Source organism: Phyllobates terribilis, unplaced genomic scaffold (assembly GCF_046119375.1).
Source record: "Phyllobates terribilis strain yellow unplaced genomic scaffold, ASM4611937v1 Scaffold_9__5_contigs__length_417890890, whole genome shotgun sequence".
Classification (NCBI taxonomy): Eukaryota; Metazoa; Chordata; class Amphibia; order Anura; family Dendrobatidae; genus Phyllobates; species Phyllobates terribilis.
The window spans coordinates 191,363,202-191,385,625 of record NW_027362769.1 but is presented as its reverse complement, the minus strand read 5'-3'; the positions used below and the strand labels follow the sequence as shown (position 1 = coordinate 191,385,625).

The following is a 22,424-nucleotide window of genomic DNA, read 5'->3' as shown; positions in this document are numbered from 1 at the left end:
AGACAGAATTCCTTTAATTTTCTAAATTAAACCATACTCACCATCACGCCCATTCCAGCTGAATCCAACGTCCCCTGTAATAAAAATAAAACAAACCAACCTCATCCTCACCTTTCCTCACGCAGTCCAAATAACGAGGGTCCCACGAAGATCCCATGAACAGATGCCACAGTGTATGTGACCGCTCTGTTCATTTGCCGGTAATACACTGACACAGTGTATAGCCGGCAAATCAGGTCACAGCATGCAATGTATTACTGCCAATCACAGCCTGTGTGTCACGCAAGTGACAGGGCGGGAAACACCCAAGCCCGAACAGTAATATGGACTTTAAGAGTTACTAGTAAAACATATTATTAATCCATCAATTCTGGATCCATCTCATCCCATTTTATTAGCCACTATCCTAGCTTGGAAAAAACTGGCAAGACCCATTAAGAAAACCACAAAATTTGAACAGATTAAAAATTTCCCCCTTTTAATTTTTCATATTTTGAATAAAACCGCCGAACTGTCACACCAGGTGTGAGTGCAACACAGAGAGGAAAGGGAGCCCAGACACTACGGAAAGGGGGAAGAGGTGATCTCCTAATCTGGACTAGTGTCACCCTGTCTCCCCCTAACGTCCCTATACAACCTCCGCAGCTGTCGCCGATCACGTGCCTCGTCCTACTATCCCTGGCGTAAGGCTATAGCTGGGCGTGGAAGGAGATGAGCACTAGTCAACCTCCGCTAGAACTATAAAGACAAAAGGGGAAGACAACACAGGGGAACAACTACTCAGCTTTAGAAAAACTCCAACAGGGCACACGGCCTCAAGACTACAGAGAGGACGTGATGCTGCTTCAGCCAAGATCCAGGAAGGAATGAGTGAGTATAACCGGCGACGCACACCTAGACACACCAGGTATATATACACCCAGACTAAAGGGAGGTAGTCGTTGGGTCCTAAACACAGCCTCCTATCTAGGCAGCTGTCTGCATTGCCAAACGTGGAGATCTCCTGCAAACCACTGCAGGGCGACTGTCTGTCACCTCCGACACACCTGTGACACGTACCAGCAAATTGGTCTATTTTAGGGATAAAAAAAAAGATTAAAGATCTGCGCGACGAGAATAGGTTTATCCCCTTTGCGGAACTTAAACAAAAATATAAATTGCTAAGTAAAGATTTCCTACGTCTCCTTCTTATTAGGGAAACAATGCAAGAATTGTTACTAAATAAGTACCCATTATCAGAGGTAATTGGCCAGCTCCTAGGTAAATTAAATAATAATTTTCTTTGGAAATTTAGCAATATTTATGACGTGTTCAACAAGGATACATGTTTTGAAAAAAATATCTGTTGAGATGGGAAAAAGATTTAAAGAAGGACATTTACTCCAGAACGATGGCAGAAAAGCATGGAATTAACCTATTCTGCTACTATCTGTACGTCTCTTCATGAGTCCTCTTATAAGTCGCTTACTGAATGGTACTTTTCCCCAGTAAGAGTAGCTAAAGCAATGCCCAATGTGTCGCCGCAATGCTGGAGGAAGTGCGGTCAGGACAGGACGTGTGACACATCTTCTGGAAATGCCCTAAGAAGTTATGGAAGGAGGCGTCCTGTTTGGTTAATCAACTACTAAATCAAGATATAACTATAAGGGGATGTGCAGACTATCCGGAGCCGCCTGCGGAGGAGCCGTCTGCGGAGGGGCCGCCTGCGGAAGGGCCACCTGCGGAGGGGCCGCCTGCGGAGGGGCCGCCTGCGGAAGGGCCGCCTGCGGAAGGGCCGCCTGCGGAAGGGCCGCCTGCAGAGGAGCCGCCTGCAGAGGAGCCGCCAGCAGAGGAGCCGCCTGCGGAGGGGCCGCCTGCGGAAGGGCCACCTGCAGAGGAGCCGCCTGCAGAGGAGCCGCCTGCGGAAGGGCCGCCTGCGGAGGGGCCGCCTGCGGAGGAGCCGCCTGCGGAGGAGCCGCCTGCGGAGGGGCCGCCTGCGGAAGGGCCACCTGCAGAGGAGCCGCCTGCAGAGGAGCCGCCAGCAGAGGAGCCGCCTGCGGAGGGGCCGCCTGCGGAAGGGCCGCCTGCAGAGGAGCCGCCTGCAGAGGAGCCGCCAGCAGAGGAGCCGCCTGCGGAGGGGCCGCCTGCGGAAGGGCCACCTGCAGAGGAGCCGCCTGCAGAGGAGCCGCCTGCGGAAGGGCCGCCTGCGGAGGGGCCGCCTGCGGAGGGGCCGCCTGCGGAGGAGCCGCCTGCGGAGGAGCCGCCTGCGGAGGGGCCGCCTGCGGAAGGGCCACCTGCAGAGGAGCCGCCTGCAGAGGAGCCGCCTGCGGAAGGGCCGCCTGCGGAGGGGCCGCCTGCGGAGGGGCCGCCTGCGGAAGGGCCGCCTGCGGAAGGGCCGCCTGCGGAAGGGCCGCCTGCGGAAGGGCTGCCTGCGGAAAGGCCGCCTGCAGAGGAGCCGCCTGCAGAGGAGCCGCCAGCAGAGGAGCCGCCAGCAGAGGAGCCGCCTGCAGAAGGGCCGCCTGCGGAGGAACCGTCTGCGGAGGGGCCGCCTGCGGAGGGGCCGCCTGCAGAGGAGCCGCCTGCAGAGGAGCCGCCTGCAGAGGAGCCGCCTGCGGAGGAGCCGCCTGCGGCGGGGCCGCCTGCGGAGGGGCCGCCTGCGGAGGGGCCGCCTGCGGAGGAGCCGCCTGCGGAAGGGCCGCCTGCGGAGGAGCCGCCTGCGGAGGGGCTGCCTGCGGAGGAGCCGCCTGCGGAGGAGCCGCCAGCAGAGGAGCCGCCAGCGGAGGAGCCGCCAGCGGAGGGGCCGCCTGCGGAGGAGCCGCCTGCGGAGGAGCCACCTGCGGAGGAGCCACCTGCGGAGGAGCCGCCTGCGGAGGGGCCGCCTGCGGAGGGGCCGCCTGCGGAGGGGCCACCTGCAGAGGAGCAGTCTGCAGAGGAGCCGCCTGCAGAGGAGCCGCCTGCGGAGGGGCCACCTGCAGAGGAGCCGCCAGCAGAGGAGCCGCCTGCAGAGGAGCCGCCTGCAGAGGAGCCGCCTGCGGAGGGGCCACCTGCGGAGGGGCCGCCTGCGGAGGAGCCGCCTGCGGAAGGGCACCCTGCAGAGGAGGCGCCTGCGGAAGGGCCGCCTGCGGAGGGGCCGCCTGCGGAGGGGCCGCCTGCGGAGGGGCCGCCTGCGGAGGAGCCGTCTGCGGAGGAGCCGTCTGCAGAGGGGCCGCCTGCAGAGGGGCCGCCTGCAGAGGGGCCGCCTGCAGCTTCTGCTCATTATGCAAATGAGCGCCACCATTTTTTTTTCTCACATGCAGACTTTCCCCATAGAGATTAGGTCTATGGGAAAGCCCGCATGTGGACCCGCAGGAGAAATTGACATGCTGCGGTCTGGAAAGGTGTGCCGCATGTCAGTTTCCGCGGGTGTGCCACAGACACATAGTGGGCAGGGATTTGTATAAATCCATCTACTATGCTGTAAAATCTGGACGCTGCAGACTGCTCACAGAACAAAAGCGCTGCGTCCAATCTGCAGTGAACACTGATCGTGTGCACACACCCTAAGGCCACGTGCACACGTTGACTATTTGGTGAGTTTTTTTCCTCAGTATTTTTAAACTAAAACCAGTAGGAGGAAAAGTATAATAGAGCCGAGCGACGGGCCCCGGCCGAGAGAACTGAGTGACAGGCCCAAGAGTAGCGTCTGTACGAGCTGGAGCTAGCCCGGATTCAGAAGGAGCCGTCCTCCACACAGACCCGTGAGTCCAACAGCACCAACACCTTTAAACCCCGTCCTGAGCATTTCCCTGTGATGGAAAAGGACGGGGGCTTGGACATATTTCTGTGAGGATTTGAAAAAGCCTGCTGACAGTACCAGCTGCCTGAAGACCAATGGGCCAGGTACTTAACTCCAGTGCTCAGAGGAAAAGCCTTGGAGGTGTTTGCTTCTCTCCCTCGAGACCAAGATGGAGACTATGAGGCCGTCAAGCAGGCCCTGATAAAAAAGTACCAGCTGACTCCGGAAGTTTACCGGAAAAAGTTCAGAGCCCTCCAATGTGGACCACATGACAGCTACGGCGATGTGGTGGATAGGCTCAGGACCAACTTTGAGCAGTGGATCCAAGGACTCTCAGTCACCACCTTCGAGGACCTGAAGCATCTGATGGTGAAGGACCAGTTTCTTCGGCTTTGCCCAGTGGAGGTGCGACAGTTTGTGCTGGACCGGGAGCCAAAGGAGGCCGCCAAAGCAGCCCAGATCGCAGATGCCTATGAGGCCAACCACACATTAGAGGAGCAGAAGTCGGCCGCCGCCAGCTGGAGAGGGGGTAAGCCTACAACCGCCCCCAGTCTTCCAGCCAGCCGGCCATCAGCGGGTTCTGCTCCATCTTCCAGCACCTGGACTGCATTTGACTTCCGTAAGTGTTATACTTGTGACCAAACGAATCTCCCCACTAATGTGCTATTGGGAACTGATCTGGGACGGTTGGTTGCCCGATACATCCCTGACAACCCTCCCAGATCTGATGTCATGTAATGCCACTGTCAATAATGTCAATGTCATGCATAATAGAAATGTGTGTTGTGGTAAAGGGGAACTCGGCCACCTCACCCCGCGGGGTGATGCTGCTGAGGATCCCCTAAAGCGAGCCAGCATAAGTGCTAGGGGCAAGGGGGGCAGGCACGGACACCAGGAAGCAGGTCATCCCGTGCAGGTGGCCAGTGTCACGCCAGATGGTGACATGGTCGATGGTAGCTGCCCTCCAGAGGTGATGAGGAAGGACGGGGAGAAACACTGGGAACATAGGGAAAGTGGTCCCGTGCCAACGATCAGTGTCACGACGGACTGTGACACGGCCGGTCGTGGCTGCCCCATAGTGAGCGAAACTCCCAAGGTAAACATGATGGCAGGAAAGGTAGGCCCCACAACCGGGCAAGGTAAAAGAAATGTGTGTCCCACTGTCTGTCAGGAGTATGGGAGGAAGGTACCCATAGCCTGTCAGAGGTGTGGGGAAAATGTATCCCGAACCGGTCAGGGTGATCGGAAAGCTGGATCCCCAGTCGGTCAGAGTGGTGGGCAAGTTGGGTCCACAGCTTGTTGGATCAGCAGGAAGGGTGGGCCGCGAGGTAGGCTTAAGGCGCGATCTGTAAATCGGCCCCTACGCTACCTCAAAGAGGGGGAGATGTCATAGAAATATTAAGAATTTCTCTCTTCTCCTCCGTCATAGAAATACTGAAAATTTCTCTTCTCTCTCCCAAACCCCTCCCCTATACCATTTGTCAGAGGACAAAAGCTGACAATCTAAAGAGCTGTCTGTATGCAGATTAGCACACACAGGAGAAGTGGCTTGTAGGCAACTGCTAGAATAAATGGAGCGACTACCACAAGTAACATGCGAGTGTGTTTTCCAGTGGCACAGACTTGTGATAAATTTACACCTTGGTGAAAAAGATTTAGTCCCTGGCTTCAAAAGAATTCAACAGAAATCTGCAGTCTGTCCGGCACAAACACAAAATATGGAATATCTAAAGTTCTATACCTCCGATATTAATGGGGCTTATATTCTTTGTGGCAGGTTCTGCCAAGGAAAAATATGCATAATTTTCCGTAGCTTTATGCCCCCCCCGGAGAGCGGTAATACAAAAGTACAAAATAACAGACCACAGCTATGTCCTGTGTGGTCTCTAAAAAAAGGCAAATTCATAATGGAAAATATGGTATCCGTAAACGTATACCCTGCGTTGGAATCCGGAGGTGTGTACGCCATACGCTCTCTCCGCGCTTGCCGATACCTACGTAGTGAGTTATCGGGATCATGTGTGCGTGAATCCCTGCTCACACCTGACAGAGTGATGGCAGTGGTGGGATATTGTGTGATTTCCCCGGTGTCGTCCAAGGGGAACCCTGACACCCCTGTATCTCTCAGTATCCCCCCTGTATCTCCCTTGCATCTCTGTTTCCCCCCTGTATTTCTCAGTATCCCCCCCTGTATCTCCCTTGTATCTCTGTTTCCCCCCTGTATTTCTCAGTATCCCCCCCCTGTATCTCTCAGTATCCCACCTGTATTTCCCCTGTATCTCTCAGTATCCCCCCTGTATCTCTCAGTATCTCACCTGTATCTCCCTTGCATCTGTTTCCCCCCTGTATTTCTCAGTATCCCCCCCTGTATCTCTCAGTATCCCCCCTGTATCTCCCTTGTATCTGTTTCCCCCCTGTATTTCTCAGTATCCCACCTGTATTTCCCTTGTATCTCTCAGTATCCCCCCTGTATCTCTCAGTATCTCACCTGTATCTCTCAGTATCTCACCTGTATCTCTCAGTATCTCACCTGTATCTCTCAGTATCCCCCCTGTATCTCTCAGTATCCCCCCTGTATTTCCCTTGTATCTCTCAGTATCCCACCTGTATTTCCCTTGTATCTCTCAGTATCCCCCCTGTATCTCTCAGTATCTCACCTGTATCTCTCAGTATCCCCCCTGTATCTCTTCTGTGTTCACTGACTTGACCTTTCTTGCATTTTACCATTTCTTTCTATAAAGTTACTCACTAATACACACTGAACAAAACTATAAAACACAACACTTGCTTTTCTATGGACACAAAAGGCCTTTTCCTCTCAGATATTGATCACATGTCTCTAGATCTGTGTTAGTGAGATCTTCTCTGCCGAGATTATTCGTCCTCCTCACAGTACGACATTGTCACGGGTGTGTCAGAAGTGACAGACAGTCGCCCTGCCGTTGGTTGCAGGAGATCTCTTCGTTTGGCATTACAGACAGCTTCTTAGAAGCTGTAGCTCTAGGACCCAGCGGCTACCTTCCTCGAGATATTTATACTCCCAGTCCAGGGTGTTAATTAACTGCTGTGTGCTAGAGGGAGGTGCAGGTGTTATTCATTACTCCTTGTGAAGGCTTGAGCAAGAGCAGTACTTCTTCCTCTCTGGTGCTGGAGGAAGTGTGCGCATTTGTCTGGAGTCGACTAAAGCTAAGCGATTTTTCCTTGTTTGTCCCCCTTGTTGTCTTTAGTGTTCAGTGGGGATCGACTAGTGCTCATCCCCTCCCTTCCCTAGCCTGAGCCTAACGCCAGGGAAAGACAAGGCGAGGTACGCGTGCGGCGATTGGTGAAGAACCAATATAGGGACGTTAGTGGAGACAGCGTGCCCCTTTCCCTCTTCCCTTTGTGTTGCACTTAGTCTTTCCCACACCTTGCGTGACAGACATCTCCAGATGCTGATCAGACGCATAAGTATTGCACAGGTGCCTCAGGCGGCCACAATAAGAGGCCGCTCTACAGTATTACAGTTTTACAGTATTGGGAGGTCCAGGGGGTCAGAAATCCAGTCAGTATCTGGTGTGACCACCACTGCCTCTCGCAGTGCAGCATTTCTCCTTCACATAGAGCTGATCAGGTTGGCGATTGTGGCTGGTGGATTATGGCTCCGCTCCTCTTCAATGGTCGTGTGAAGTTGCTGGATATTGGCAGGAACCTGAACAAGTTGACGTAGACACCGATCCAGACCATCCAAACCTGCTCAATGGTGACATGTCCGGAAAGTATGCTGCCCATGCAAGAACTTGTCACAGCCATTGTGGAGAAGCGGAGCACAATGACCGACCTGATCAGCTCTACGCGAAGCAGACGTGCTGTACTGCGAGAGGCAGTGGTGGTCACCCCAGATACTGACTGGTTCTCTGACCCCCTGGACCTCCCAGTACTGTAACACTGCACATTGTAGAACGGCCTGAGACACCTGTGCAATAATCAAGTGTCTGACCAGCATCTGGAGATGTCGCACCGTGAGAAGGACGGATCATCTTGGCAGAGGACAAGATCTCGCTAACACAGATCTAGACACGTGAGATCAATATCCGAGAGGAAAAGGCCTCTTGTGTCCATAGAAAAGTCTGACATCTGTCGGTTCAGAAAAAATGGGAGAAAAACAGAAGCGTCGTGTTTATAGTTTTGTTCAGTGTAAAAGATTTTGGTTACATTACGCTTTTCAGGAACGTCAACTTTCCCATCAATCTGCAAGCACGCTCACGCCACGAGCAACCCGCGGCTCACACAACTGGACTGTGACACCAACCTTCTGGTCCTCGATCATTCCCATCTTAAGATGAAGGCTCAGACCATTGATAGTGATGGACGTCTCCTGCTGCCAGTGCGCGGTGTGAGGGGAGCGGGAGGAGGACGCTGCGGAGCGGGAGGAGGACGCTGCGGCCGTCAGCCGGTCACTACTCCCGAGTATCCGCTCGCACGCTGCCCTCATGGCTTGCACGGTTTTGTCATCATTATTCACCAGTCGGACCTCGCTCAGACGATTTTTATTCTCACGGCTACAAAATGTCTGAACGGTTTTCACTATGATGTCAGCGCAGAGGTCGAGAGGGAATCCAAAGATGCCGGAGCTGACGGCAGGGATGGCCACGGAGTGCAGGTCTGGGCGGCTGCTCACATAACGCAGCACGTTCAGGATGACGTGGTGCAGGTCCATCTTACATTGCTCCACAGTCCAGCTGCTCCAGATCGGCCCCACCGCATGGACGATAGTCTTACTGGGCAGCGATCCTGCGCTCGTCACCGCAATCTCCCCCGTCTTCACTGGTCCCTCCCTAGCAATGTGAGCCTCACTCTCCTGGACGATCTGCCGTCCTCCGGCCTTCACCAGGGCGTACGCTAGCCCAGCCATGTGGTCCAAGTGGCCATTAGCTGCGTTCACCACCACGTCGCAGTCTTGCCGGGTCAGGTCGTCCCTCCACACGCTGATCAGGGGTCCATGGAGGGGACGCTTCTCATATACCTTGAGGGAAGCAGGACTGGCTGCAGGTCTGGGTCCGGTCACCTCGGCCGTGCACCGAAACCTCTGGATGAACACGTCGTTCACGCTGCTCTCACAGCGGAGGAGAGCGCGAAAAACGTCTGCTGGGACCGAAACCTTCTGGACAGAATCCATCTCCTACCAAGAAAGCAGAAGACGTCATGGAGGAGACCACCGAGACTAAAAAATACACCCTGTATACAGAGGGCACGGGGGGCCAGACATAGAGGACGAGTGGACCAAAGACAAAGGGCGCGGGGAGCCGGACATAGAGGACGAGTGGACCAAAGACAAAGGACGCGGGGGGCCGGACATAGGGGACGAGCGGACCAAAGACAAAGGGCGCGGGGGGCCGGACATAGGGGACGAGCGGACCAAAGACAAAGGGCGCGGGGGGCCGGACATAGAGGACGAGCGGACCAAAGACAAAGGGCGCGGGGGGCCGGACATAGGGGACGAGCGGACCAAAGACAAAGGGCTGGACATAGAGGATATGGAAGCCGTAGACGGGGGGGCCGCCGGACACAGAGGGCGCGGGGCCGCCGGACACAGAGGGTGCGGGGCCGCCGTCGGACACAGACGGGAGTGGCGGGTGGGGAGACGAACAGACGGGGTGGGGGGGGACGAACAGACGGGGTGGGGGGGGTGGGGAGACGGGGAGACGAACAGACGGGGTGGGGAGACGAACAGACGGGGTGGGGGGGACGAACAGACGGGGTGGGGGGGGACGAACAGACGGGGTGGGGGGGGAGACGGGGAGACGAACAGACGGGGTGGGGGGGGGGAGACGAACAGACGGGGGGGGGGGACGAACAGACGGGGTGGGGTGGGGAGACGAACAGACGGGGTGGGGGGACGAACAGACGGGGTGGGGGGACGAACAGACGGGGTGGGGGGGTGGGGTGGGGAGACGAACAGACGGGGTGGGGGGGTGGGGTGGGGAGACGAACAGACGGGGAGGGGGGGTGGGGTGGGGAGACGGGGAGACGAACAGACGGGGTGGGGGGGTGGGGTGGGGAGACGAACAGACGGGGTGGGGGGGTGGGGTGGGGAGACGGGGAGACGAACAGACGGGGTGGGGGGGTAGGGTGGGGAGACGAACAGACGGGGTGGGGGGGTGGGGTGGGGAGACGAACAGACGGGGTGGGGGGGTGGGGTGGGGAGACGAACAGACGAGGTGGGGGGGTGGGGTGGGGAGACGAACAGACGAGGTGGGGGGGTGGGGTGGGGAGACGAACAGACGGGGTGGGGTGGGGAGACGAACAGACGGGGTGGGGGGGTGGGGTGGGGAGACGAACAGACGGGGTGGTGGGGTGGGGTGGGGAGACGAACAGACGGGGTGGTGGGGTGGGGTGGGGAGACGAACAGACGGGGTGGGGGGGTGGGGTGGGGAGACGAACAGACGGGGTGGGGGGGTGGGGTGGGGAGACGAACAGACGGGGTGGGGGGGTGGGGTGGGGAGACGAACAGACGGGGTGGGGGGGGTGGGGTGGGGAGACGAACAGACGGGGTGGGGGGGTGGGGTGGGGAGACGAACAGACGGGGTGGGGGGGTGGGGTGGGGAGACGAACAGACGGGGTGGGGGGGGTGGGGTGGGGAGACGAACAGACGGGGTGGGGGGACGAACAGACGGGGTGGGGAGACGAACAGACGGGGTGGGGGGGGAGACGAACAGACGGGGTGGGGGGGGAGACGAACAGACGGGGTGGGGGGACGAACAGACGGGGTGGGGGGACGAACAGACGGGGTGGGGGGACGAACAGACGGGGTGGGGAGACGAACAGACGGGGTGGGGGGACGAACAGACGGGGTGGGGGGACGAACAGACGGGGTGGGGAGACGAACAGACGGGGTGGGGAGACGAACAGACGGGGTGGGGAGACGAACAGACGGGGTGGGGAGACGAACAGACGGGGTGGGGAGACGAACAGACGGGGTGGGGTGGGGAGACGAACAGACGGGGTGGGGGGGTGGGGTGGGGAGACGAACAGACGGGGTGGGGGGGGTGGGGTGGGGAGACGAACAGACGGGGTGGGGGGGTGGGGTGGGGAGACGAACAGACGGGGTGGGGGGGTGGGGTGGGGTGGGGAGACGAACAGACGGGGTGGGGGGGTGGGGAGACGAACAGACGGGGTGGGGGGGTGGGGTGGGGAGACGAACAGACGGGGTGGGGGGGTGGGGTGGGGAGACGAACAGACGGGGTGGGGGGGTGGGGTGGGGAGACGAACAGACGGGGCGGGGGGGGAGACGAACAGACGGGGTGGGGGGGGTGGGGGGGGGAGACGAACAGACGGGGTGGGGGGGTGGGGTGGGGAGACGAACAGACGGGGTGGGGGGGGTGGGGTGGGGAGACGAACAGACGGGGTGGGGGGGGGGACGAACAGACGGGGTGGGGGGGTGGGGGGGGAGACGAACAGACGGGGTGGGGGGGTGGGGTGGGGAGACGAACAGACGGGGTGGGGGGACGAACAGACGGGGTGGGGGGACGAACAGACGGGGTGGGGGGACGAACAGACGGGGTGGGGGGACGAACAGACGGGGTGGGGGGGTGGGGTGGGGAGACGAACAGACGGGGTGGGGAGACGAACAGACGGGGTGGGGGGGTGGGGTGGGGAGACGAACAGACGGGGTGGGGGGGTGGGGTGGGGAGACGAACAGACGGGGTGGGGGGGTGGGGTGGGGAGACGAACAGACGGGGTGGGGGGGTGGGGTGGGGAGACGAACAGACGGGGTGGGGGGGGTGGGGTGGGGAGACGAACAGACGGGGTGGGGGGGTGGGGTGGGGAGACGAACAGACGGGGTGGGGGGGTGGGGTGGGGAGACGAACAGACGGGGTGGGGGGGTGGGGTGGGGAGACAAACAGACGGGGTGGGGGGGTGGGGTGGGGAGACAAACAGACGGGGTGGGGGGGTGGGGTGGGGAGACAAACAGACGGGGTGGGGGGGTGGGGTGGGGAGACGAACAGACGGGGTGGGGGGGGGGGGTGGGGAGACGAACAGACGGGGTGGGGGGGGTGGGGTGACGAACAGACGGGGTGGGGGGGTGGGGGGGAGACGAACAGACGGGGTGGGGGGGGTTGGGGGGGGAGACGAACAGACGGGGTGGGGGGGGTGGGGGGGGAGACGAACAGATGGGGTGGGGGGGTAGGGTGGGGTGACGAACAGACGGGGTGGGGGGGGCGGGGGGGGAGACGAACAGACGGGGTGGGGGGGGAGACGAACAGACGGGGTGGGGGGGTGGGGTGGGGAGACGAACAGACGGGGTGGGGGGGTGGGGTGGGGTGGGGAGACGAACAGACGGGGTGGGGGGGGAGACGAACAGACGGGGTGGGGGGGTAGACGAACAGACAGGGTGGGGGGGGAGACGAACAGACGGGGTGGGGGGGTGGGGTGGGGAGACGAACAGACGGGGTGGGGGGGTGGGGTGGGGAGACGAACAGACGGGGTGGGGTGGGGAGACGAACAGACGGGGTGGGGGGGTGGGGTGGGGAGACGAACAGACGGGGTGGGGGGGGAGACGAACAGACGGGGTGGGGGGGTGGGGTGGGGAGACGAACAGACGGGGTGGGGGGGTGGGGTGGGGAGACGAACAGACGGGGTGGTGGGGTGGGAAGACGAACAGACGGGGTGGGGGGACGAACAGACGGGGTGGGGGGGTGGGGGGGGGAGACGAACAGACGGGGTGGGGGGGTGGGGTGGGGAGACGAACAGACGGGGTGGGGGGGTGGGGTGGGGAGACGAACAGACGGGGTGGGGGGGTGGGGTGGGGAGACGAACAGACGGGGTGGGGTGGGGGGGTGGGGAGACGAACAGACGGGGTGGGGTGGGGGGGTGGGGAGACGAACAGACGGGGTGGGGGGGTGGGGTGGGGAGACGAACAGACGGGGTGGGGGGGTGGGGTGGGGAGACGAACAGACGGGGTGGGGTGGGGAGACGAACAGACGGGGTGGGGGGGTGGGGTGGGGAGACGAACAGACGGGGTGGGGGGGGAGACGAACAGACGGGGTGGGGGGGTGGGGTGGGGAGACGAACAGACGGGGTGGGGGGGTGGGGTGGGGAGACGAACAGACGGGGTGGTGGGGTGGGAAGACGAACAGACGGGGTGGGGTGGGGGGGTGGGGAGACGAACAGACGGGGTGGGGGGGTGGGGTGGGGAGACGAACAGACGGGGTGGGGGGGTGGGGTGGGGAGACGAACAGACGGGGTGGGGTGGGGAGACGAACAGACGGGGTGGGGGGGTGGGGTGGGGAGACGAACAGACGGGGTGGGGGGGGAGACGAACAGACGGGGTGGGGGGGTGGGGTGGGGAGACGAACAGACGGGGTGGGGGGGTGGGGTGGGGAGACGAACAGACGGGGTGGTGGGGTGGGAAGACGAACAGACGGGGTGGGGGGACGAACAGACGGGGTGGGGGGGTGGGGTGGGGAGACGAACAGACGGGGTGGGGGGGTGGGGTGGGGAGACGAACAGACGGGGTGGGGGGGTGGGGTGGGGAGACGAACAGACGGGGTGGGGGGGTGGGGTGGGGAGACGAACAGACGGGGTGGGGTGGGGGGGTGGGGAGACGAACAGACGGGGTGGGGTGGGGGGGTGGGGAGACGAACAGACGGGGTGGGGGGGTGGGGTGGGGAGACGAACAGACGGGGTGGGGGGGTGGGGTGGGGAGACGAACAGACGGGGTGGGGGGGTGGGGTGGGGAGACGAACAGACGGGGTGGGGGGGTGGGGTGGGGAGACGAACAGACGGGGTGGGGGGGTGGGGTGGGGAGACGAACAGACGGGGTGGGGGGGTGGGGTGGGGAGACGAACAGACGGGGTGGGGGGGTGGGGTGGGGAGACGAACAGACGGGGTGGGGAGACGAACAGACGGGGTGGGGAGACGAACAGACGGGGTGGGGTGGGGAGACGAACAGACGGGGTGGGGTGGGGAGACGAACAGACGGGGTGGGGGGGTGGGGTGGGGAGACGAACAGACGGGGTGGGGGGGTGGGGTGGGGAGACGAACAGACGGGGTGGGGGGGTGGGGTGGGGAGACGAACAGACGGGGTGGGGGGGTGGGGTGGGGAGACGAACAGACGGGGTGGGGGGGTGGGGTGGGGAGACGAACAGACGGGGTGGGGGGGTGGGGTGGGGAGACGAACAGACGGGGTGGGGGGGTGGGGTGGGGAGACGAACAGACGGGGTGGGGAGACGAACAGACGGGGTGGGGAGACGAACAGACGGGGTGGGGGGGTGGGGTGGGGAGACGAACAGACGGGGTGGGGGGCGAGGGATATAGAGCCTGTAGACAGAGGCTGTGTTCCGGGTAGTACCTGTTGGAAGTCTGTAGCGGTGTGTCGGGATCCGGTGTTTCTCTGGTCCCGGGTGTCTGTGGCTCCGGGTGTTTCTCTGGTCCCGGGTGTCTGTGGCTCCGGGTGTTTCTCTGGTCCCGGGTGTCTGTGGCTCCGGGTGTTTCTCTGGTCCCGGGTGTCTGTGGCTCCGGGTGTTTCTCTGGTCCCGGGTGTCTGTGGCTCCGGGTGTTTCTCTGGTCCCGGGTGTCTGTGGCTCCGGGTGTGTCGGGTGTCAGTTTATAAGTTTCTGTTTCTTGCTCTCAGAAAGTGAAAGTGAAAGAAACCGCGGAGCAGACCGGGAACATGGCTGACACCAGAGAGCACGGACAGCAGCGGCCCCCGAGCCCCGGGGAGCAGAGAAACCGCCCCCAAGAGCGGTACAAGGGGGGAGCGCAGGACACTGGGGCTCAGGGGGGAGCACAGGACACTGGGGCTCAGGGGGGTGTGGGGGGCTCAGAGGACCCGGGGGCACAGAGTGGCACACAGGAGCGGACAGACCCTTGGGTCCTTGATTCCTACTCATCACAGTTTGGGGGGCAGATGGAAACAAGTTCAGCCCCCAATATACCGGAGAATGCGGTGGGGGGCGGGGGGCATTATGTCCTGGTCAGTCTCCCCCAGAATCTGCCAAAATTCATCCTAAAGATACAGAAATATTTCATATCCAGGAATAAATCAGGTGGAGAAGAAACCTGTGAAGTGACCGAGATCAGCCCGACCACCTACAGCGTCCGCTTCCAGAACCGAGAGGGTGAGTGCAGCAGAGGGTGAGTGCGGCCCCGGAGGGTGAGTGCAGCCCCGGAGGGTGAGTATGCAGTGTACGGTATAAGGCCGCAGCCCGATATCAGTATTCGGTCAGTATTTGATCTCAGGAGTGGGTGATAAATGCAGAATTGGTGACTTGTTTCTATTCTACCTTTTCTCTGATTGTTCCTCACCTGGTTTTGGCTCCAACTCCTGAGAAAAAATACTGACCGAATACTGACCGGATACTGATGGAGGGACCTAAGGTGCAGTCTCGGAGGTTGTTTCTTCTCTCCTCAGCTGTGTACGGTATAAGGTGCAGTCTCGGAGGTTGTTTCTTCTCTCTCCTCAGCTGTGTACGGTATAAGGTGCAGTCTCGGAGGTTGTTTCTTCTCTACTCAGCTGTGTACGGTATAAGGTGCAGTCTCGGAGGTTGTTTCTTCTCTCTCCTCAGTTGTGTACGGTATAAGGTGCAGTCTCGGAGGTTGTTTCTTCTCTCTCCTCAGCTGTGTACGGTATAAGGTGCAGTCTCGGAGGTTGTTTCTTCTCTCCTCAGCTGTGTACGGTATAAGGTGCAGTCTCGGAGGTTGTTTCTTCTCTCCTCAGCTGTGTACAGTATAAGGTGCAGTCTCGGAGGTTGTTTCTTCTCTCTTCTCAGCTGTGTACGGTATAAGGTGCAGTCTCGGAGGTTGTTTCTTCTCTCCTCAGCTGTGTACGGTATAAGGTGCAGTCTCGGAGGTTGTTTCTTCTCTCCTCAGCTGTGTACGGTATAAGGTGCAGTCTCGGAGGTTGTTTCTTCTCTCCTCAGCTGTGTACGGTATAAGGTGCAGTCTCGGAGGTTGTTTTCTCTCTCCTCAGCTGTGTACGGTATAAGGTGCAGTCTCGGAGGTTGTTTCTTCTCTCCTCAGCTGTGTACGGTATAAGGTGCAGTCTCGGAGGTTGTTTCTTCTCTCCTCAGCTGTGTACGGTATAAGGTGCAGTCTCGGAGGTTGTTTCTTCTCTCCTCAGCTGTGTACGGTATAAGGTGCAGTCTCGGAGGTTGTTTCTTCTCTCCTCAGCTGTGTACGGTATAAGGTGCAGTCTCGGAGGTTGTTTCTTCTCTCTCCTCAGCTGTGTATGGTATAAGGTGCAGTCTCGGAGGTTGTTTCTTCTCTCCTCAGCTGTGTACGGTATAAGGTGCAGTCTCGGAGGTTGCTTCTTCTCTCCTCAGCTGTGTACGGTATAAGGTGCAGTCTCGGAGGTTGTTTCTTCTCTCCTCAGCTGTGTACGGTATAAGGTGCAGTCTCGGAGGTTGTTTCTTCTCTCCTCAGCTGTGTACGGTATAAGGTGCAGTCTCGGAGGTTGTTTCTTATCTCCTCAGCTGTGTACGGTATAAGGTGCAGTCTCAGAGGTTGTTTCTTCTCTCCTCAGCTGTGTACGGTATAAGGTGCAGTCTCGGAGGTTGTTTCTTCTCTCTCCTCAGCTGTGTACGGTATAAGGTGCAGTCTCGGAGGTTGTTTCTTCTCTCCTCAGCTGTGTACGGTATAAGGTGCAGTCTCGGAGGTTGTTTCTTCTCTCCTCAGCTGTGTACGGTATAAGGTGCAGTCTCGGAGGTTGTTTCTTCTCTCTCCTCAGCTGTGTACGGTATAAGGTGCAGTCTCGGAGGTTGTTTCTTCTCTCCTCAGCTGTGTACGGTATAAGGTGCAGTCTCGGAGGTTGTTTCTTCTCTCCTCAGCTGTGTACGGTATAAGGTGCAGTCTCGGAGGTTGTTTCTTCTCTCCTCAGCTGTGTACGGTATAAGGTGCAGTCTCGGAGGTTGTTTCTTCTCTCCTCAGCTGTGTACGGTATAAGGTGCAGTCTCGGAGGTTGTTTCCTCTCTTCTCAGCTGTGTACGGTATAAGGTGCAGTCTCGGAGGTTGTTTCTTCTCTCCTCAGCTGTGTACGGTATAAGGTGCAGTCTCGGAGGTTGTTTCCTCTCTTCTCAGCTGTGTACGGTATAAGGTGCTGTCTCGGAGGTTGTTTCTTCTCTCCTCAGCTGTGTACTGTATAAGGTGCAGTCTCGGAGGTTGTTTCTTCTCTCCTCAGCTGTGTACTGTATAAGGTGCAGTCTCGGAGGTTGTTTCTTCTCTCTCCTCAGCTCAGGACAGAGTTCTTAAGAAGAGGGACCACATGATAGAATCTGTACCTGTTCAGGTGACGATCACACCAGGCGACATCAGTCACAGCCCCCGATTCTCCAGGACACGTGACAGTACAGATCTCTATACAGAAGACGGAAGAGGAAATGATTATAGAGGTCCGGGCCGTCCTCATCCTCCAGAGAGCGACTATCAGACCATCTCACGCCCCATTGACCGGATGATGGATGATCGCCGCCGTGCTCCTGGTGGTCTCGATGCCCCTTTTCCAGAGGTGATGAGATTCGAGGCACACTGATATCTTTCCTGTGATGCAGTTTCTACTTGTAGTAATCTATCATTAAAGGGGTTGACCACTTTCTGTGGTTACTGCAGCTTTCCCATGTGAGGTGTTTGACAACTGAAAGAGGTGATGGACTGGTCCGGCCACATTCTCCTCCATCAGTTGCCATTTTATAGGCTGAAGTGATGTTCAGTTTGTGAGGAAAGCGGCAATAACAAGAGAAACCCCTTTAATACGGTAAACGACAGTTACACCTTTTTCTCTTAGATATTTTACTTGATAGCTGTGCTGGAGGGTTTGGGCTCCATGTGTACAATGTCATGTATGAAGCTGCTCGTGTAACATTATCACCGTAGTTCTTAAATAAACAAGTATGTGTGTGCAAGGGTGGGACCAGTGCTGTGCAGGGGGTGATCAGTGCAAGGGTGGGACCAGTGCTGTGCAGGGGGTGATCAGTGCAAGGGGGTGATCAGTGCAAGGGTGGGACCAGTGCTGTGCAGGGGCATGGTCACTGCCTGTGCAGGGGGTGATCAGTGCCTGTACAGGGGTGGACCAGTGGCTTGCAGGGGCGTGGTCTGGGCTGGGGCGGGACCAGTGTGTATTCAGGGGCGTGGCCAGTGTCAGCGTGGGCTGAGTTTGTGTAGCCGCTGAACCAGTGAATGTGCAGTGGTCGGTCGGGGCATGTTGAGCAGTGGAGCCTGTGCAGGACCAGGGCGTGTACAAGACAATTGGAAAGATATTTTAGTCTTAATATCTAAAAAAAAAAAAGTTAAATATCTAAGAAAAACCGAGCCCAGTTATTGTCTCTGAGTCAGGCTTTAATGACCTATGGGCTGCGCTGAATCTGAGGCAGATGACTGGGACTGCATGGTGCTGGGCAGGGACTGCGGCTCTCAGGCCGCTGATTGACAGATTTCTCTCTGCACAGTAATAGGCGGTAAATCTATCGATGAGACGTATCATGAATGTGGTGGACGGCTGCACATTACAGCAGCTCCGCCGGTATCAGTAATGTAAGTTCCCTGCACCCAGTGTTCTGCTCACAGCGTTGTGTTCTGCTCTCTGTGCTGCTCCGCTCCGTCTCCAGCAGTTTGTGACCTGCAGATCCTTAGGTGATCTCTGGCTCGTTCAGAAAACACCAATCTATGATAGCCACGAGGTTCCTATAGACTCACACTGAGAGCTGGTGACCGTTACCGCTGAGCTGAGATGGTGGCTCAGGACTGGAGCGGCTCCAGGAAGAGCAGAAGACTGTGGCCGGTGAGTAAAAAAAAAATAAATAAAAAATAGGTTCAGGGAACTTACTACATTAGTGATAGCACTCAGGTAGTGAAATAAATACACTGCGGTGGTGCTGTAAGTGATTGCCGGCCTCTGTCACGATCTCTGCTCGCGCACAATCCTGATGGGTTGTAAAGTGCACCTTACAACGGACACGTGCTGATCCCTGGTCGCATGTATCCGGCACCGGCTAGGTATGTCCGACCCTGGAGCACTGCCACTTCAAACAAAAACACAGTTTAATAACCGTCGGTGACTGAGCCCCACGGGAGATTAGTCGGACTGGCGGGTCCCCGACGGCTTCTCCTCACCCGTTGCCCTGGAGTGACAGGTCTCTCATTGCAAGCACGTGTAGACAGAGACCTATCACTCTAGGACAGCAGGCGGGGAGAAGCCGCCGGGAACCCGTCAGTCCAACTAATCATCCGTGCGGCTCAGTCCCCGGCGGCTATCAAACTGTGTGTTTGTCTGCAGTGCAGCCATGCTCCAGAGTCGGACATTCCTGGTTGAGATGGTACAGCCGGTGCCTGATACATGCGGCCGCGGATCAGCACAGTTATCCGCTGTCGCGTTCCCTTTAATATCTATTTTACTACACGGAAGGCTGATAAGGAGATGATGTTTTCTTCTTGGTTTTACTTCTACAGCTCCTTCTGCAGTGTCTGGGCTCCTCTTCAGCTTCACCTTCATCTCGCTTTTTTTTCTCACTGTCCAGATCTTTCCTGAAGTATCAGCACGACTGCGCTCAGACTTTGTCCATTTACCGATCATACAGCAAATCCAACAAAAGTTTCCATCTATGAAAATGGCGAAGTCTGAAACCGGCATCGAAATCAGAGGAAGTTACAGTGAAATAGAAGAGATTCATAGATTCCTCCAGATGCATCTCGGGGGCGGTGAAAGGAGCCCAAGCCATGATGAGGAAGGAGACGACTGGCTGAACCTTCAGACACCTTTATATGAGTATATCACTGAGATCTACAAAGAGGAGGTGACACAGATGGAGAAGCGATGTAAGGTGGAGGTTACAGAGGGGAAGAAATCTAAGGACGTCACTTATATAAGACTAAACCCTGTGGCACCTGACTCCTCAGTGGAACGAGCAAAGCAAATCTTTATTGAAAAGATCCAAGCTGTGACCAAGGACTGGAGCCAGAAGGAAGCGCCGATATCCGCCATGAGAGCTCCACTAGAAGACATCAAACCCTACATGAAGGAACATCACAAGACCTTGGTCCTAGTGGACGGAGATCGTGTAATTCTACGTGGACCTGAACGGGAATTGTCCCTGGCGGTGGAGGCTTTGCAGAAAGTAGAGGGCCGATCTCTGCACCCTCGCAGAGTCATAACTGTCTCATCCAGGGACATGAGGAGCGAGGTGATAGTAGATGCCAGGCACATGGACATCATGAAGAAATTAAAGTCCAGAGAGATGGAGGAGCTACAGCAGAAGTACAGAGTAATGATGGATGAAGAAGGTAAAGACAAGAACGTGAGGGTCACATTCAGAGCCATGAACGGAGCCCCTGATCTGCGCGCACACGCCTGTCACAGCTTCACCAGCCTTCTGCAGAGCACCATCGTGAACCTGCGGAGAAAAACCGTCCACCGAAACCTGGAGAATGGAGAACGACTCGAGCAGTTCAGAATGGAGCTGGAGAAAGCTGGACTAGACGTTATTCTGGAGTATGACAAGGACTCCATCATCCTCATCGCTTCTCCAATCCTCCTGGACTTTGCTGAACAGAAGCTCCGGGAGTTCTTCAAGGTAAAAGATGTCCAGGGCACTGCTGCCTCCGGACGTGACTCTGAGGAGGCAATGGACACTAGTAACCCCCCTTCCACAAAGGCGAGAGCGGAGGAGGAGAGGTGTCCAATCTGCCTGGACCAGATGACAAACAAGAAGGTCCTGCCGAAATGCAAACATGAATTCTGCGCTGACTGTCTCCAGAAAAGTCTAGACATGAAGCCGGTCTGCCCCGTGTGTTGTGTCCCGTACGGAGTTGTCATAGGGAACCAGCCTGATGGGACTATGAAATATACAACCTCAGCACAAAGTCTGGTGGGATATCCTGGATGTGGAACCATACAAATTCAATATGACATCCCGGGGGGTATTCAGCAGGTGAGTGCAGGGGATATATATTCATTATATTCATAGGCTAATGTCAATGTCTGGTCACTATGGACCCCCGCACTGGGACGTCTGGGCCCCTGTCTGACACAGTGTGACCCCTGCCAGTCGCAGCACAGCCCCGTGCTCAGATTGTGCGGAGCTGTTTCAGGTATAAATATGGGGTTCCTATATATTAGATCCTCAGTCATCAGCCATTGATGTATTATCCTGACAATTTAAGGCCTCATTCAGATGTGGATTCGCTGCAGTTCTGCAGTTACGTATCATATAAATGAAGGTGATCTGTGGATCTGCACCTTCATTTCTCGTATTTCGGGCTGCAGCCTGAGCCTCGTACACGTCGCCGTCAAATTTCCTGCCATCACGTGTTACAGGTCCGGTAACTCCACATCCTTTTATCTTCTCTCCTATCCAGAAGAGCCATCCTAACCCCGGAAAGCCGTTCCATGGCGCTCACCGCACGGCGTATTTACCGAATAACCGGGAGGGCCAGGAGGTTCTGCATTTGCTCAGGAAAGCCTTCGATCAGAAACTGATCTTCACCGTGGGGGAGTCTCGCACCACCGGCGCTAAAGACACCGTGACCTGGAACGATATTCACCATAAAACCAGCATTCACGGGGGCCCCGCCGGGTAAGAGGATGATGGGAGCTGGATTTATTCTATGAGGGTAGCAGAGGTAGCCCGTAGTAACACATGGCGTAGTGATTGTAGACGACAGCCTGGAATCTGCACACAATACAAATATGTCAACGGGGCGTGTGAATTCGCTGCTGATAAGTCACAGGTGCCCGGGACTGCCCTTATTTCTGGAGAGGCCATCACTGTGGAAAGCTTTGGTGCCCGTCTCCCGCTCACCGGTTGGTAATGTCTTTTTGTCTTTTTCCTGCAGGTTTGGGTACCCGGATCCCGATTATCTGAAGCGCGTCCGAGATGAGCTGAAAGCCAAAGGCGTGGAGTGAGTGGTGTGCAGTGCCTTTATTGGGTGACCATCTGACCCCGGGCAGCGGGTGATGATTGTGGGCAGAGGATCCCGGTCACATTTTCTCACAATGACTGGTTTTGTTGATTTGCTCACATGCAATGAGCATAATAAAGATGGCGGCAGCGCCGCGGACCCGCAAGATTTCAGACTCCTTATTCCCTGCTTGCGATGGACGTGTCCGTCTACGCTCTCATTACTGTGTCGTGTCCATGTCACAAACACCATAATTATGTCCGAAACCACCTAAAACCGAAGTCCCAACCTGCGGCAGGAGAACAGCGCAAGACTGCGGCCGGGTCACAGCCGCAATCACCTTCTAGTCAGTCCACATTCACTTCAATACTGGATCCAGTCAAAATATATGGGAGGAACATCAGGTGAACACAATACAATGAGGGGGACGAGGCGCGGCCGTGGCACAACGGGGGGACGAGGCGTGACACAACTGGGGGGACGAGGGGCGGCCGTGGCACAACGGGGGGGGCGGCCGTGGCACAACGGGGGTGACGAGGGGCGGCCGTGACACAACGGGGGTGACGAGGGGCGGCCGTGGCACAACGGGGGTGACAAGGGGCGGCCGTGGCACAACGGGGGTGACGAGGGGCGGCCGTGGCACAACGGGGGGGACGAGGGGCAGCCGTGACACAACGGGGGGACGAGGGGTGGCCGTGGCACAACGGAGGGGCGAGGCGTGGCCGTGGCACATGGGGGGGCATGAGGCGCAGCACAACGGAGGGGCGAGGTGTGGCCGTGGCACAAGGGGGGGCGCATGAGG

The 22,424-nt window shown here is 57.8% G+C and overlaps 2 protein-coding genes across 4 annotated transcripts in view; one reads left to right on the top strand and one right to left on the bottom strand.

The window, feature by feature from the left end:
* LOC141161966 (protein mono-ADP-ribosyltransferase PARP9-like) overlaps window positions 1-14,407 on the bottom strand; it is a 136,305-nt gene extending 121,898 nt beyond the window's left edge. The window contains exons 1-2 of one of the 2 annotated variants that reach the window (XM_073647555.1): window positions 14,085-14,407; window positions 8,043-8,912 (exon numbers count right to left, since the gene is read on the bottom strand). In XM_073647555.1, the coding sequence (XP_073503656.1) occupies window positions 8,043-8,909 (867 nt within the window). In that variant the 5' untranslated portion in view covers window positions 8,910-8,912; window positions 14,085-14,407. The remainder of the gene's footprint in view (window positions 1-8,042; window positions 8,913-14,084) is intronic. The other variant, XM_073647554.1, reaches the window with a different exon arrangement.
* Window positions 14,030-21,788, top strand: DTX3L (deltex E3 ubiquitin ligase 3L). 2 transcript variants are annotated; one of them, XM_073647557.1, is made up of 6 exons: window positions 14,030-14,479; window positions 14,771-14,853; window positions 16,963-17,237; window positions 19,243-20,652; window positions 21,080-21,297; window positions 21,557-21,788. In XM_073647557.1, exons 1-6 carry the CDS (start codon window positions 14,406-14,408, stop codon window positions 21,624-21,626), a joined length of 2,130 nt encoding a protein of 709 aa, XP_073503658.1. In that variant the 5' UTR covers window positions 14,030-14,405; the 3' UTR covers window positions 21,627-21,788. The 2 variants fall into 2 exon arrangements, with proteins under 2 accessions (XP_073503658.1, XP_073503657.1); XM_073647556.1 differs by lacking the exon at window positions 14,030-14,479 and having other exon boundaries at window positions 14,514-14,853.
* The last annotated feature ends 636 nt before the right edge of the window (window positions 21,789-22,424 follow it).